The 14,962-nt window shown below is 47.3% G+C and overlaps 2 protein-coding genes across 7 annotated transcripts in view; both read left to right on the top strand.

The window, feature by feature from the left end:
• The window catches only part of LOC121003989 (cilia- and flagella-associated protein 251-like), a 280,786-nt gene that overhangs the window by 122,415 nt on the left and 143,409 nt on the right, over window positions 1-14,962 (top strand). The window lies entirely within an intron of this gene.
• The window catches only part of LOC121003987 (killer cell lectin-like receptor subfamily B member 1B allele B), a 132,266-nt gene that overhangs the window by 16,320 nt on the left and 100,984 nt on the right, over window positions 1-14,962 (top strand). For 3 of the 6 annotated variants that reach the window (XM_040435992.1, XM_040435996.1, XM_040435987.1), the window contains exon 4: window positions 1,773-1,874. The exons of the other annotated variants lie outside the window; for them this stretch is intronic. In XM_040435992.1, the coding sequence (XP_040291926.1) occupies window positions 1,773-1,874 (102 nt within the window). The remainder of the gene's footprint in view (window positions 1-1,772; window positions 1,875-14,962) is intronic. 6 annotated transcript variants of the gene reach the window in all.

The following is a 14,962-nucleotide window of genomic DNA, read 5'->3' as shown; positions in this document are numbered from 1 at the left end:
ACCTGTACTACATGTACTGTACTGCTCTCTACCTGTACTACATGTACTGTACTGCTTCTACCTGTACTGCTTGTAATGTACTGCTCTTTACCTGTACTACATGTACTGTACTGCTCTCTACCTGTACTACATGTACTGTACTGCTCTCTACCTGTACTACATGTACTGTACTGCTCTCTACCTGTACTACATGTACTGTACTGCTCTCTACCTATACTACATGTACTGTACTGCTCTCTACCTGTACTGCATGTGCTGTACTGCTCTCTACCTGTGCTACATGTACTGTACTGCTCTCTACCTGTACTGTACTGCTCTCTACCTGTACTACATGTACTGTACTGCTCTCTACCTGTACTACATGTACTGTACTGCTCTCTACCTGTACTACATGTACTGTACTGCTCTCTACCTGTACTACATGTACTGTACTGCTCTCTACCTGTACTACATGTACTGTACTGCTCTCTACCTGTACTACATGTACTGTACTGCTCTCTACCTGTACTACATGTACTGTACTACTCTCTACCTGTACTACATGTACTGTACTGCTCTCTACCTGTACTACATGTACTGTACTGCTCTTTACCTGTACTACATGTACTGTACTGCTCTCTACCTGTGCTACATGTACTGTACTGCTCTCTACCTGTACTACATGTACTGTACTGCTCTCTACCTGTGCTACATGTACTGTACTGCTCTTTACCTGTACTACATGTACTGTACTGCTCTCTACCTGTACTACATGTACTGTACTGCTCTTTATCTGTACTACATGTACTGTACTGCTCTCTACCTGTACTACATGTGCTGTACTGCTCTCTACCTGTACTACATGTACTGTACTGCTCTCTACCTGCACTACATGTACTGTACTGCTCTCTACCTGTACTACATGTGCTGTACTGTGAGCCTCAGAAACAGGACAAGTGAGTAGTTACTGTGTTTTGTTTTTTTTTGTATTTTTTTTTTAACACAGAGGGTGCACAATGGGCATTTCTACTCTGGAGGGGCACATTGGGCATTATTAATGTGAAGGGGGCACAATGGGCAATTTTACTATGGAGGGGGCAGAATGGGCATTACTATTGTGAAGTGGGCACAATGGGCATTTCTACTATGGAGGGGGCACAATGGGCATTACTAATGTGAAGGGGGCACAATGGGCATTTCTACTATGATGGGGGCACAAAGGACATTATTACTGTGAAGGGTCACAATGGCGATTATTACTATGAAGGGGGCACAGATAGAGCATTACTACTGTGAAAGGGGCACAATGAAGGGATAAGTACTTTAAGGGGGCACAATGTGGGCATAACTACTGTTAGGGGGCACACATCTGTACGAAACTACTGTGAAGGTTGTATATTGAGGCCAATACTACTGTGAGGGGGTAAGTTTTTTTTTTAAGTATGGGGGGGGTGTGTCAGATAAATGACCAACCCCGGGTGCCCAACAACCTAAGCACGCCACTGATGTACTGCACTGCTCCCCACCAGAGATACTGTAGCTACATCCCTTTCTTTCCCACCACTGAGTGAGGAGTCTCTGCTAGGAGCAGAGAGAGGAAGCGACAGGCTGCAGGAATGAAAGCAAGATGCTCCTTTCCACTAGTACGATATCTTACAGGTTATGTTTCTTGTATTCTGCTTCTGCTAAATGCAAAAAAAAAAATTATATATCTTTTTTTTATAAGAAACCAGTGTTTTACTCGAGGTGTATTTTTCACTCTTTGATGTCTGGTTGACTTCTGTGTCTTTCAGTTTGTCAGCGCCTTTATATCCACCATCCAACAAAACAAAGTAATACTGAATGTAAAGAACTACGTCAGGAGCTCTGTGTGAACAAGGCTGACAGTGCTTCAGGTAAATCAATTATTTTGACAGTTCAAATATTCACATTAACCCTTAGAGAATCAGACGATTTTCAGTTTTTGCGTTTTTTACATTTTCCACTCCCCACTTCCCAAAGCCATAACTTTTTTAATTTTCCGTTCTTATAGCCTTAATGAGGCTTGTTTGTGTGGGACAAGTAGTATTTTCTAATGGCACAATTTTATATCGATTACAATGTAATAGGACCTGCGAGCTTCTATTGGCTGATAAGGGACATGTGACCGTGGTAATGGCAGTTAGGATTTAAGTGAAAGACTGGCAGGCTTGTATTAGATAAGGCAGGTCATTTTCTGGGAATATTTCGAGAACGGTGCGTCCTAGAGACCTGAGACCCCCGCAGGATTTCTTTCCAGGTAGCAAGGGATGTGTATACCAAGTTTCGTTGAAATGGGTGGTTGCGTTTTTGAGTTTTCGCGGAACATACATGCAGTGTACTCAAGTTGTGTGTAATAGGTGTTTCTGGGTGATGTAGTGCAATATACACTAACCTGGTACAGCTGACTCTCTGCAAGGGCAGGTATAGGTAAAGATAGTTCGTGACGCCAGTGCCAAGTAAACGGTGGCACGCCGTTTGCGGAAAGCAGGAATAAATTGAGGAACACGTAGTATTAAAGCAGAACTCCAACTTTAGTAGCTTTCAGGCAGAGACAATATTGGAAACGCAGTTCCTCAGCATACAGTCGATTATGTAATACGGTTGATGCAGGCAATTACAGATTGAGCAAGGTTATCACAGAGTGTTAAACACAGGACTTGCAGCACAGGAGCTTGCACTCTATTTCTGTCTGATCCTGGAATATAGCAATTCTTCACCAAGGCCCATTAACCTATTTCTGGCTTTATATCCTTGGCTATAGCTTTATAAAAGTACCTCCTCTGTCTTTCCTGATCTTTGCCTCTGTCTCTCCATGCTTCCTCAGGCTCTAGAAACTTCTGAGCTCTGGTCTAGACTAGCTTTTACTTCCTTGTCTGGACCTTATATAAACTAGGGCTCCCTAGCTCCCTCTAATGACTAGAAGCTGGAATGACACCCCTAGCAGACCTGTACATGCAAGTTTCAGTAACAGGAAAATACATACATTACATGACATTTTATAAAACTGACATATAGCAACTTCCCATAATTAAGGAGGGACAACAGCACACCAAGTGACACTTTGGTAGTGACGGGTATTACAGTCCCCGTACACTACATACCCCACTGCTTTAAGCTGAGTACGACCTCGTACTCCATCATGGGTCGCCCAACTGGAATCTCTACCTGAAATAGAAAATAGAGACATGCAGGCATACATACATGTAATTCATCTGCATTTACATTTACATCAGGTCCAATTGGCGAAAATGAAGGGTAGTGACAAGGGGCGTCGTTCTCTTCTCTCAGGATAGTGAATGGAACGGGGGCGCTGACCTGGCACAGCGTAACATTATAACCAGGATAGTCCATGACAATGAATAAGTCCATGATAGAACAGCAAAATAAACGGAACTACCCAGGAGTTTCCCATGGGTGTATCACAGGCAAGGGCTCACGTGGAGGAGTCCATTCTTGCGCGCAAATGTCAAGTAAGGTATTGCCCGTGGCAACTGTTTGGGAGGAGACACCACCAGAATAATCAAAGTCTCCTAAACGGACTGGTGGGCGTCCCCTGGTCATCCGGGTAGACCTTCTCAAAACAGGGGTCTCCTCTCCCCTTAGCAACAAGGTAGACGAGAGAGGAGCAACAGGAGGGTCTCCATCCGTGAGACCTTGGTCAGGAACAACTGGAACAACAGGAACAACTGGAACAACAGGAACAACTGGAACAACAATATCCACGAGAGGGGGAACTGGATCCGGAGCATCTTGAACCGGCTCTGCTGGAGGTGAAGCTACAGTAGGTGCCGGAGCAGGCACCAGCAAGTTCAACCAAGGTGTCAGAAGCCAATGCATGGGATCAGCGTCATACCTCAGATTACTAACAGCCTGCATAGGATCCTCGGGCTGTATGGCTGACTCTGACACAGGATATTCTGATCCAGAACTCTCGGCACTAGGTTCTGGTGTCAGGCAGAGTTTCAACCGGTTTCGGTGTACAATTTGGGATCCCTTGTCTTCCCGGGTGATCTCATAAGTGTGAGTTCCAACATTTGGGATTGCAGTGACAACATAAGGACTTCGCTCCCACTTACTGTCCAATTTGCTGGTACGACGGTTATTCTTTAACCATACCACGGCCCCTATGGTCAAGGGTTCTGCCTGGGCTGCCTGATCATAGTCCCTCTGCTGTCGGTCTCTAGCAAAGTCCATACGTTCCTGAACAATGGCTTTGGCTGCATCCAATCGTCTTTGGTGCTCAGCAACCCAGTCGGTGTTAGGTAATGGGTTAATGCAATCAGGTACATGTATGTCCAATGAATGATCAGCAGGCAATGTCCCTTGGCGCCCAAACATCAAGTAAAAAGGGGTATACCCGGTGGAACAATGTATGGTATGATTGTATGTGAACATGAGCTGTGGCAACAGACTGGGCCAATCTCCTCTGCTCTCAGGAGGCACGGCCCTCAGCATCTCAATCAAGGTCTGATTCATTTTTTCACATAATCCGTTACCTTGAGGATGGTAGGCCGTTGTCCGGATCTTCTTACAGTTGTGTAAGCGGCACAGTTCATGGAACAGATGGGACTCAAACGCAGGTCCTTGATCGGTGAGGATCTTTTCTGGACATCCATAGGGCAGGAGGAAGTGCTTCCAGAACATTTCGGCTGTAGTCTTAGCTGTCTGGTCTCTCACAGGCACTGCTACAACAAACTTTGTGAAATGGTCAATAATAGTCATGGCATAAGCATACCCTGAGCGACTAGGCTCCAGTTTTACATGGTCGATGGCGACAAGTTCAAGAGGACGGGTACTTACAATGGGTCTTAGTGGTGCCCTCTGATCATGGTGCTCACTTCGTTTCAAGGCACAGGCTACACACTCTCGACACCACTTCTCCATGTCTTCTCTCATGCCCACCCAGTAAAACCGCTGGCGGATAGTAACCTCAGTCTTTTGGACCCCAAAGTGACCGGATTGATTGTGGTACATCTCCAACACCATACCTGCATCTCGTCGGGTATGAGAATCTGGTGCACTCTCTCATTGGACACTGGGTCTAGGCTTCTCCGTAGCAATAGGCCCTTTTGTATGAAGAGTTGATGGCGCTGTCTCCACAGTTTGATGAGCTCAGGATCTGCACTCTTACGCCGGATCCTCTCAGGGGCTCTGCCACTAGTAATGAAGTCCAACAACTCACCCAGTACTCTACTTTCAGACTGTAGTTTCACCCACCTTTCTTCTTTGGGTTCAGGCCTACTGGAGGGTGAAGGAACTGCAGCTCTGTTATTGGTAGCTCGAGCCTGATCCTGTTGAGCAAATTTGTTATAGAAAGCCGGCATCTCTACATCTTCCCAAGCATCTCGCACATCATCAGGAGCTGTCTCTGTGGGAAGCCTGGATAAAGCATCAGCGTTATCATTAGTACGTCCAGCACGATACTTTACAGAGAAATTATAGTTGGCAAGGCGAGAGGCCCATCTCTGCTCCAAGGCCCCCAATCTAGCTGTATTTAGATGTGCCAGAGGGTTATTGTCAGTGAATGCAATGAACGGGGTGGCGGCTAGATAATCCTTGAATTTTTCCGTCACCGCCCACACTAATGCCAGGAACTCTAGTTTGAAGGAACTATAATTCTGGTCATTTTTCTCAGCTCCTTTCAGGGAGCGGCTTGCATATGCTATCACTCTCTCTTTTCCCTCTTGGATCTGGGCTAACACAGCTCCCAGGCCTCGCTTGCTAGCATCAGTATAGAGATGGAAGGGCTTGCTATAATCTGGATAACCTAACACTGGAGGCTCGGTCAGTTTCTTTTTTAGCAATTGGAACGCTATCTCTCTTTTCTCATTCCACTCAATGGGCACAGGAGTTCTAGGACTCTTTTTGGGTTGCCCCCTCAAGAGTTCCTGGATAGGATCAGCTATTTGAGCAAAATGGGGGATAAAACGTCTATAGTAGCCGGCAAAACCCAGGAAACTCCTCACCTCTTTGACAGTAGTAGGAACCGGCCAATTACGGACAGCTGCTAATTTATCAGGGTCAGGTTGCACTCCCTCTCCGCTTACTATATGCCCCAGGTATCTTACTGCAGGTTTGAGCAGGTGACACTTGGATGGCTTTACCTTCAAGCCATATTTGATAAGGATTTCAAATACTTCTGCCAAATGTTTCAGATGGTCCTCATATGTTTTTGAGTACACAATGACATCATCTAGATACAGCAGCACTGTTTCGAAGTTTTTGTGACCCAAACACCGCTCCATTAGTCTCTGGAAAGTTCCTGGGGCATTACATAGCCCGAACGGCATACAATTGAATTCGAACAGGCCCATGGGAGTAGTGAAGGCAGTCTTTTCTCTATCTGCAGGGGCCATGGGTACTTGCCAGTAGCCACTGGTCAAGTCCAATGTGGAGAAATAGGCAGAGGAGCCCAGAGCAGTTAGTGACTCCTCAATGCGGGGCAGTGGGTATGCATCTTTGTGGGTTATTTGATTAATTTTCCTATAATCCACACAGAAACGGATACCACCGTCCTTCTTCTTTACAAGGACCAGGGGTGCAGCCCACGGACTACGGCTGTCCCGGATTACGTTAGAGTCTTTCATCTCTTGGATCATTTCCTTTACAGTCTGATATGAAGTAGGCGGTAAAGGTCTGTATCTCTCCTTGATAGGAGGATGAGAGCCAGTAGGTATAGTGTGTTGTATGGCACTCACCTCTCCATAATCAGTGGCATGCTTACTGAAGGCCTGGTGGTGCTCTTTGACAAGCTGTATAATCCCTTCTTGTTGCCGTTGGGGGGTATTCTCGTCCCCGACATGGAGCTCTTCCCACCAGGGCACTTGTGGCTGGGTCACCGGCGAACATCCGCTGTCTGCAGCTGGCGGCTTTTCTGTCACTGGAAGACGAATGATGTCTTGGAAGGACACCTGGGACAGCTGGGCAACAGGGCAATGCTTAGTAAGCGCAACAGGATGATTACTCAGGTTAATCAGGCGGACAGGTACTTTACCTTGGGAGACGTTCACCAGGCACTTGGCAGCTCTCACATAAGGATAATCCTCCATCTGGATTGGTTCCACCAGGGCTGGATAATCTCGGCCTTCGACTCCCAGGACAGCACGACACCATAAGAGAGTTTGAGAATTAGGAGGCAAAGTCACAGGCTTAATATCACGGATCCTGGCAGTACAAATTTCTCCTTTCCCATTAGCAAACCTCTGCTGGGCACTTAACACAGTAATAGTCTTTTGAATCACCCTTCTGGATGCAGAGGAAGCTGTGGGCAAAGTCTGATGTAATACAGCAAGTATTTCTGAATAACAGTTCTTGAAGACATTGGTGCCTAGAATGACAGGATGTCCTCCTCTGTCACCGGCCTGTACTACGATCACTCCCTGTTGAGGCAGGGTTACTTCTCCCACCTGCAGGGTGGGTTCCCAGTATCCATGAACCTTTACTGGTTTGCCATTGCTGGCGATAATTTCCACCCAGGATTCAGGCGGTTGGGTCAACTAATTGGTGTCCCAGAACTTTTCAAATGCAGGCAGCTGAATAGTAGTGACCTGAGACCCAGTATCTAATAGGGCTTCAAAGGGGACCCCGTTGATCTCTATATTGATTTTAGGATGGGATCCTACATACCGTGGCATCCAATTTGGATCCTCTGGACCTAGTGTTCTACCTCCCGAGGGGTGGTCCTCAGCCTCAGGGGTTGCCCGTTTAACTGCCAGCACGTGGATTCTGTGTGTCCCAGCTTTTTGCAGTATGTACACACGGGCTTCTTGCGACCTCTATTACGCCTCCCAGGATCCCTGGGGTGAGTCTCTTGGTATGGAGGTGAGAACGGCCTAGGAGATGACAGGAATTCTTCTTCTGTCATTATGGGTTTTTCCCATTCCTCTATTTTTCTGCACACTTTCTCTAAACTTTTAGTGAGGCGATTTACTTGCTCTGTCAGCATGGCAATAGTATCGGTAGCTGACACTTGAACAGCTTGGCCGGCCTCAGCTCGGTTAGTGATAAGCGGTTTTGGCCTGCAGGCTGATGACTCAGATAGGGTGCTCAACTCAGGAGATACTGCGGACCCCAGAATTTTTATAGCCAGTTCTTTAAAGTCCAGAAAGGCACTGTTAGGGTGCTGGGCGGACAGCATCTTTAACTGGGTCCTTATTTGTTCACTAGACACCCCGTTGATAAATTGTTCCCTCAGGGTCTGGTCCTGATTATCAGCCTCTTTGGGATCTATCTGAATTACAGCCCCTAAAGCCTCCTGAAGTGATAGGGCATAGTCACGGAGGGACTCACCGGGTTTCTGTCTCTGGCCAAAGAAGTGCATCTTTATCTCTGAGGCGGTCCTAGTTTCAAAAGTGGCTCTGAGGCGGGTGAAGATCTGTTCTAGAGTACTCCGCTCAGTAGCAGGCCATGATAACACTTCCCTGCGGGCAGCCCCCTCCAGTTGCGCCAGCATGATTTCCATTTGCTGGTCGGCATTTATAGGGTATAATCGGAATAGTGCCAGCAACTTTTCTTCAAAGTCCCGTAGGGTATGGGTCTCTCCCCTGTAGCGGGGGAACCATGGGGCCCCGAAATAGTAAGGCATGGTAAAGGGCATCATGCTGGGGGCCGCCGGATGATCAGGAGCCGCAAGCTCTCCTGGGGCCGGCTGCTCAGGCACTCCTGGCTCTGACATGGTAGCCTATTGAGAGGTGGCCGCTGGCGACTAAAGGGCCCGGTACACTCCCCTTTCCTCTGGTTACAAGTGCTTACCGGTATCGCCGGGCTTGCGCAGGTCAAGTCTCGCGAGGTTCCGGACGTCCTGAGCACCCGATGACGCAGGAGAAGCAGGGCCGCGGCGGTGCGATGATGACGAGGGGCGGGACTCTCTGTGTCTTTGCAGGGATCCGCCCACGAAAGTCCTCAGCGGCGCGGGAAACTTTACTCCAGGCAGCCGGTGGCCATCTTTAGCAAAACGCTGTCCATTCACTGACAGCAAGCAGGATTGTAAAAAGTCCACAAAACCACACTCCAATGCGGCGATTTTCTTCCTCTGGGTAGCGCAACACTGCACAGCGCTTGGAGGTTTTTGGTACACTTTGGGTACGATTTTCAGTCCACAAAGTCCACTTGAATAAAACAGGAAAATTGTCACTTTGGTCACAGGGCAACGGTATAAGGCACAAAGTTCACGCTTCTTGCACTAGAAAGCGTGCGTATCCTGTTCGTGACGCCAAAAGAGAGGTGCAGTGTACTCAAGTTGTGTGTAATAGGTGTTTCTGGGTGATGTAGTGCAATATACACTAACCTGGTACAGCTGACTCTCTGCAAGGGCAGGTATAGGTAAAGATAGTTCGTGACGCCAGTGCCAAGTAAACGGTGGCACGCCGTTTGCGGAAAGCAGGAATAAATTGAGGAACACGTAGTATTAAAGCAGAACTCCAACTTTAGTAGCTTTCAGGCAGAGACAATATTGGAAACGCAGTTCCTCAGCATACAGTCGATTATGTAATACGGTTGATGCAGGCAATTACAGATTGAGCAAGGTTATCACAGAGTGTTAAACACAGGACTTGCAGCACAGGAGCTTGCACTCTATTTCTGTCTGATCCTGGAATATAGCAATTCTTCACCAAGGCCCATTAACCTATTTCTGGCTTTATATCCTTGGCTATAGCTTTATAAAAGTACCTCCTCTGTCTTTCTGAGTACCTCTGGCTTTCCTGATCTTTGCCTCTGTCTCTCCATGCTTCCTCAGGCTCTAGAAACTTCTGAGCTCTGGTCTAGACTAGCTTTTACTTCCTTGTCTGGACCTTATATAAACTAGGGCTCCCTAGCTCCCTCTAATGACTAGAAGCTGGAATGACACCCCTAGCAGACCTGTACATGCAAGTTTCAGTAACAGGAAAATACATACATTACATGACATTTTATAAAACTGACATATAGCAACTTCCCATAATTAAGGAGGGACGACAGCACACCAAGTGACACTTTGGTAGTGACGGGTATTACAGTCCCCGTACACTACATACACATACGTCCTTTTATATATATATATATATATACTATATTCTAACTATATATATATATATTTTTTTTTATTTACTGTATTATATTTAGATTTTTTAGATTTTTTATTCACAGGGAAGGGGTATGGGTGTCTGATGGGGTTAACTGCAGCGGAGGGGGAAGGGAGGGCAAATCCATAGCTCCTTTCTTCTCAGCATTGGAGAGGAGACTGACAAGCAGCTCCGATCTCCTCAGCAGTTAGGAGTATACCGCGGAGGGTTTATAGCGCACACTCTCCAGCTCCTCAGCACTGTCTGGATTTACTGACCAATCACAGCGATCATCAGACGGGGACAGCTGTGATTGGTCACAACACCTATGACAGAGACAATCAGCTGATGTCACTGTCTGTTTACTCAGGACAAGAATGCTGGGTCCTAGTGCCTGAAGTACCTGCAAGTTAGGAGGAGCATTCTCGTCCGAGGTCCTGAATGTTTTAATTCATCATGTTTTTCAACAATTCTATGTAGATGGTTCTCACTGCTTTTGGTTCTTTGCTTTCGGGGAGAATCTGGGTGACAACCGTGGCCTCTGCTCCAACCTGTAGAGGATGGTCAACATTTGACATTGCTGGACACTAACGCTCCTTTAGAAAATGACGTGGCCATCTTAATTGAAGAAGCCGTGCAAAATTTTATACAGCTACACAATGACGTCAGCCCGCTGATCGGGCGCGGTGAAGTCACACGTCACGCCCCGAAAGTTTTTCCTTGATAACTGCTACGTGTATAAGGACATTAAATGTAGATTTACATGGCCCAATGTTCGGGCAGAACGCTCGTTCCCGACAATCGTCCCGTCTAAAGGTGCCGCAGATCACCTGATGAACAAGTGAAACGTTCGTTCGTTCATTGGGTGAAATGATCAGAGTCGAGGACACCTCAATCATCGTTCCCGGGCAGCAGACGGAGCTCTCTAATCAGCTCTCTACTGCCCAGGAGCAATCATGTTGTATGGGGACGAGCGATAGAAGCAGCGATCCCTCCTCCTCATACTGTGGAGAAGATCGCTGCATGTAAATACAGAGCTTCACCTCCACTGAACGAGCAGCCGACTGTCCTCGCCCGGGGTAAATCCACCCTTAAACCCCTTTCACACGGGCGATTATTCCGCGCGGATGCGATGCGTGAGTTGAACGCATTGCACCCGCACTGAATACCGACCCATTCATTTCTATGGGGCTGTTCACATGAGCTGTGATTTTCACGCATCACTTGTGCGTTGCGTGAAAATCGCAGCATGCTCTATATTCTGCGTTTTTCACGTAACGCAGGCCCCATAGAAATGAATGGGGTTGCGTGAAATTTGCATAGCATCCGCAAGCAAGTGCGGATGCGGTGCGATTTTCACGCACGGTTGCTAGGAGACGATCGAGATGGAGACCCGATCATTATTAATTTCCCTTATAACATTGTTATAAGGGAAAATAATAGCATTCTGAATACAGAATGCATAGTAAAATAGCGCTGGAGGGGTTAAAAAAAATTAAATTATTTAACTCACCTTAGTCCACTTGTTCGCGTAGCCCGGCATCTCCTTCTGTCTCATTTGCTGAACAGGACCTGGGGTGAGCATTAATTACATGAACAGGACCTGTGGTGACGTCACTCCGGTCATCACATGTTCCATCACATGATCCATCACCATGGTAAAAGATCATGTGATGGAACATGTGATGACCGGAGTGACGTCATCGCAGGTCCTGTTCATGTAATTAATGCTCACCCCAGGTCCTGTTCAGCAAAGGAGACAGAAGGAGAAGCCGGGCTACGCGAACAAGTGGACTAAGGTGAGTTAAATAATTTTTTAATTTTTTTTTAACCCCTCCAGCGCTATTTGACTATGCATTCTGTATTCAGAATGTTATTATTTTCCCTTATAACCATGTTATAAGGGAAAATAATACAATCTACAGAACACCGATCCCAAGCCCGAACTTCTGTGAAGAAGTTCGGGTTTGGGTACCAAACATGCGCGATTTTTTTCACGCGAGTGCAAAACGCATTCCCGTGTGAAAGGGGCCTTAGTCTCTCGGTACATCTGCCGATCACCTTGGAGTAAAACCTCAGCGCTGCGCATTATTCCTTACACACGTCTTATGAATGTAAATGGCGCTCCTACTATTACTGGATCTATAAAGAAGCTTCAAACTCTTCCATTCTGTGTCCTAATGGTTGGAGTCTACATGGAGACGACTGTTATTACTATTCAGATGTAACAGAGATGACATGGAACCAGAGTCGGGATCAGTGTGAGAAGATGGGAGCTGATCTACTCAGGGCCGGTACAAGGCAGGGGCCGAAGGAGCGGGTGCCCTGGGCGCTACCATTTGCGGACAGGAGGGGGGCGCAGGTGAAGTGCCAGCAGTGTACAGCTTCACTGTACCACATTAGCCAAGCGCCACTTGCTGTGCTTGCTGTGCTGAGTGCGCTCCTGCACCCGCCTACACCGTCCACACCAGCCATGTCAGCGCTGCTCCTTCTCTCCCCCTATGAATTTTGTGCCGACTGCGCTCCTGGCTCGGGCTCCCTTTCCTCCTCTGCGTTTCCTCGCCCCCCCCCCATGGAGGATTCATTTGGTTGATACCACCGGCGTGCGCCGTGTGACGTCACGCGGCTCACGCCGGAGGCGAGGTGTGAGGTGAGAGAGGGAGGACTCGCGCAGCCTACAGGGAGCTGTGTCGGCGCGTGAAGAACAAGCCACGAGGAGCCTGCCTTCACTAGCTGCTACTCACACACAGACTGTAAAAAGTAAGAAAATAATGTAATACAAATAACAAACTAATTTTTTTATTAAAAAAATTATGGTCATCTCAGTCCAATCCCCCCCCCGGGGGGGGGGGGGGATTGGACTGAGATGATCATAATTTTTTTAATAAAAAAAAGCAGTTTAAAGAAATGATTTTGTGTTATTTTAAGCTTGCCTTTTCTGTAAAAAAAAAAAAAACATTAATTGCAGCTTCACTGTGCCATCACATGCAGCCACTCTGTGCCCACCAACCGTAGCCACTGTGCCATCAATTGTCGCCACTATGCCCATCATGCAGCCACTGTGCCACTTAACGCAGCCACTGTGCCATCACATGCAGCCACTGTGCCAACACACTCAGCCACTGTGCCATCAATTGTCGCCACTGTGCCATCACATGCAGCCCCTGTGCCATCACATGCAGCCCCTGTGCCATCACATGCAGCCACTGTGCCATCACACACAGCCACTGTGCCAACACACGCAGCCACTGTGCCACTCGTCAATTTTCGCCACTTTGCCCATCAAACGCAGCCACTGTGCCGATCAAACGCAGCCACTCTGCTCATCAAACGCAGCCACTGTACCCATCAAACGCAGCCACTGTACCCATCAAACGCAGCCACTGTACCCATTAAACGCAGCCACTGTACCCATTAAACGCAGCCACTCTGCCCCTCAAACACAGCCACTGTGCCCATCAAACACAGCCACTGTGCCCATCAATTGTTGCCAGTTTGCCCCACTGTGCCCATCAATTGCCGCCAGCGTGCTGCCAGTTTGCCTGATCAATTGCCACCAGTATGCCGGGGGGGGGGGGGGGCGCAGTTTGCCATCTTCGCCCTGGGCACCAAATGGCCTTGTCCCAGCCCTGGATCTACTGGTCATAAAGAACCAGGACCAGCAGGTATGGCGTCTATGTCCATGTATAAGGAGATTATAGGAGGAGAAGACCGGCCGCAGTCCGCTGTGTCATCACATCTAGTTATATCTGTCATGTCAGGATTGTTCCTCATTTATTACAGGAGTTTATACAGAGAGATCTCAGACAGCGGGGAAAGGACTCTTACTGGATAGGACTTCACCGTGATGGAGACGGCTGGAGATGGGTGGATGGAGAACATTATAACAGCAGCTTGTAAGTGACCTCCTGACACTGGCACACACTGGTCATTACTGGGAATATAGATAATCACCGGGGTCTGGACTTCTCTTATAATTACTGATTTCTCATCATTTCTCCTTGTTTTATTCTCTTGTTGCTCATGATCCAGATACAGACACAATCATCAGGACGCTGTGTAGTAATGACTAGATCTGGTTATTATCAGGAGGACTGCAGATCTACTAACAGATGGATCTGTCTAAAGAAAGCCGTGAGGATCTGACCTTTATATAATGTACATGAAGCTGAATAAAGTTATAAAAACAATCCATTAGATCTGTGGGTTCGGGTGACTGCAGACACGGCAGATTTGTTACAGACATTTCTGTCTCATTCCTCTGAATGGAGCCGGCAGAAAATCATCAACTTGATAATTGGAACAAATTTTTTAAGATTTAGAAATTTCTCTAAGAAATCCAACAATCTTTTTCTGCATCAAAATAACAGAACATTAACCCATAGAGGACCCTCACCATACATGTACGGCGCTGGTGGACGTGAGATAAGGACTAGCACAGTACATGTATGGCGGGCTGATCGGGCGGGTGCATGAGCTGTGCCTGCCCAATCACTGACAGCTGGGCCCCTGCTGCATACGCCGGCATCGATGAAAACACAGATGCCGGTGTATTAACCCCTTGCATGCCATGGTCAAAGCTGGCTGAGGCATGCAGAGGGTTTGCGGAGGGTACGGGTTCCCTCCACTTCCCCATCAGGTCCCCGTGCTGCAGTGACGGGGACCCGATGGCAGAAAAGGCAGCCCAATGCCTTCCATAGGCAGCGGGGCTTGCCTTCTACGGAAGCCTGTCAGCATAAAAGCTCAGAGGTAATGCATTATAATACAGGATGTATTGTAATGCATTGCAGAGGGGATCAGACCCCAGAAGAAGTCCCAGAGTGGGACAAAAATAAAAAGTAAAAAAAAATATAAGTTAAAAAAAAGTGTTTTTCATAAGAAAAAAATATACAATTGTAAAAAAACAAAAATCTGTTGCATTC

The sequence above is a fragment of the Bufo bufo genome, chromosome 6, assembly GCF_905171765.1.
Source record: "Bufo bufo chromosome 6, aBufBuf1.1, whole genome shotgun sequence".
In the NCBI taxonomy this organism is placed as follows: Eukaryota; Metazoa; Chordata; class Amphibia; order Anura; family Bufonidae; genus Bufo; species Bufo bufo.
This window is presented reverse-complemented; position numbering and strand designations above follow the sequence as displayed.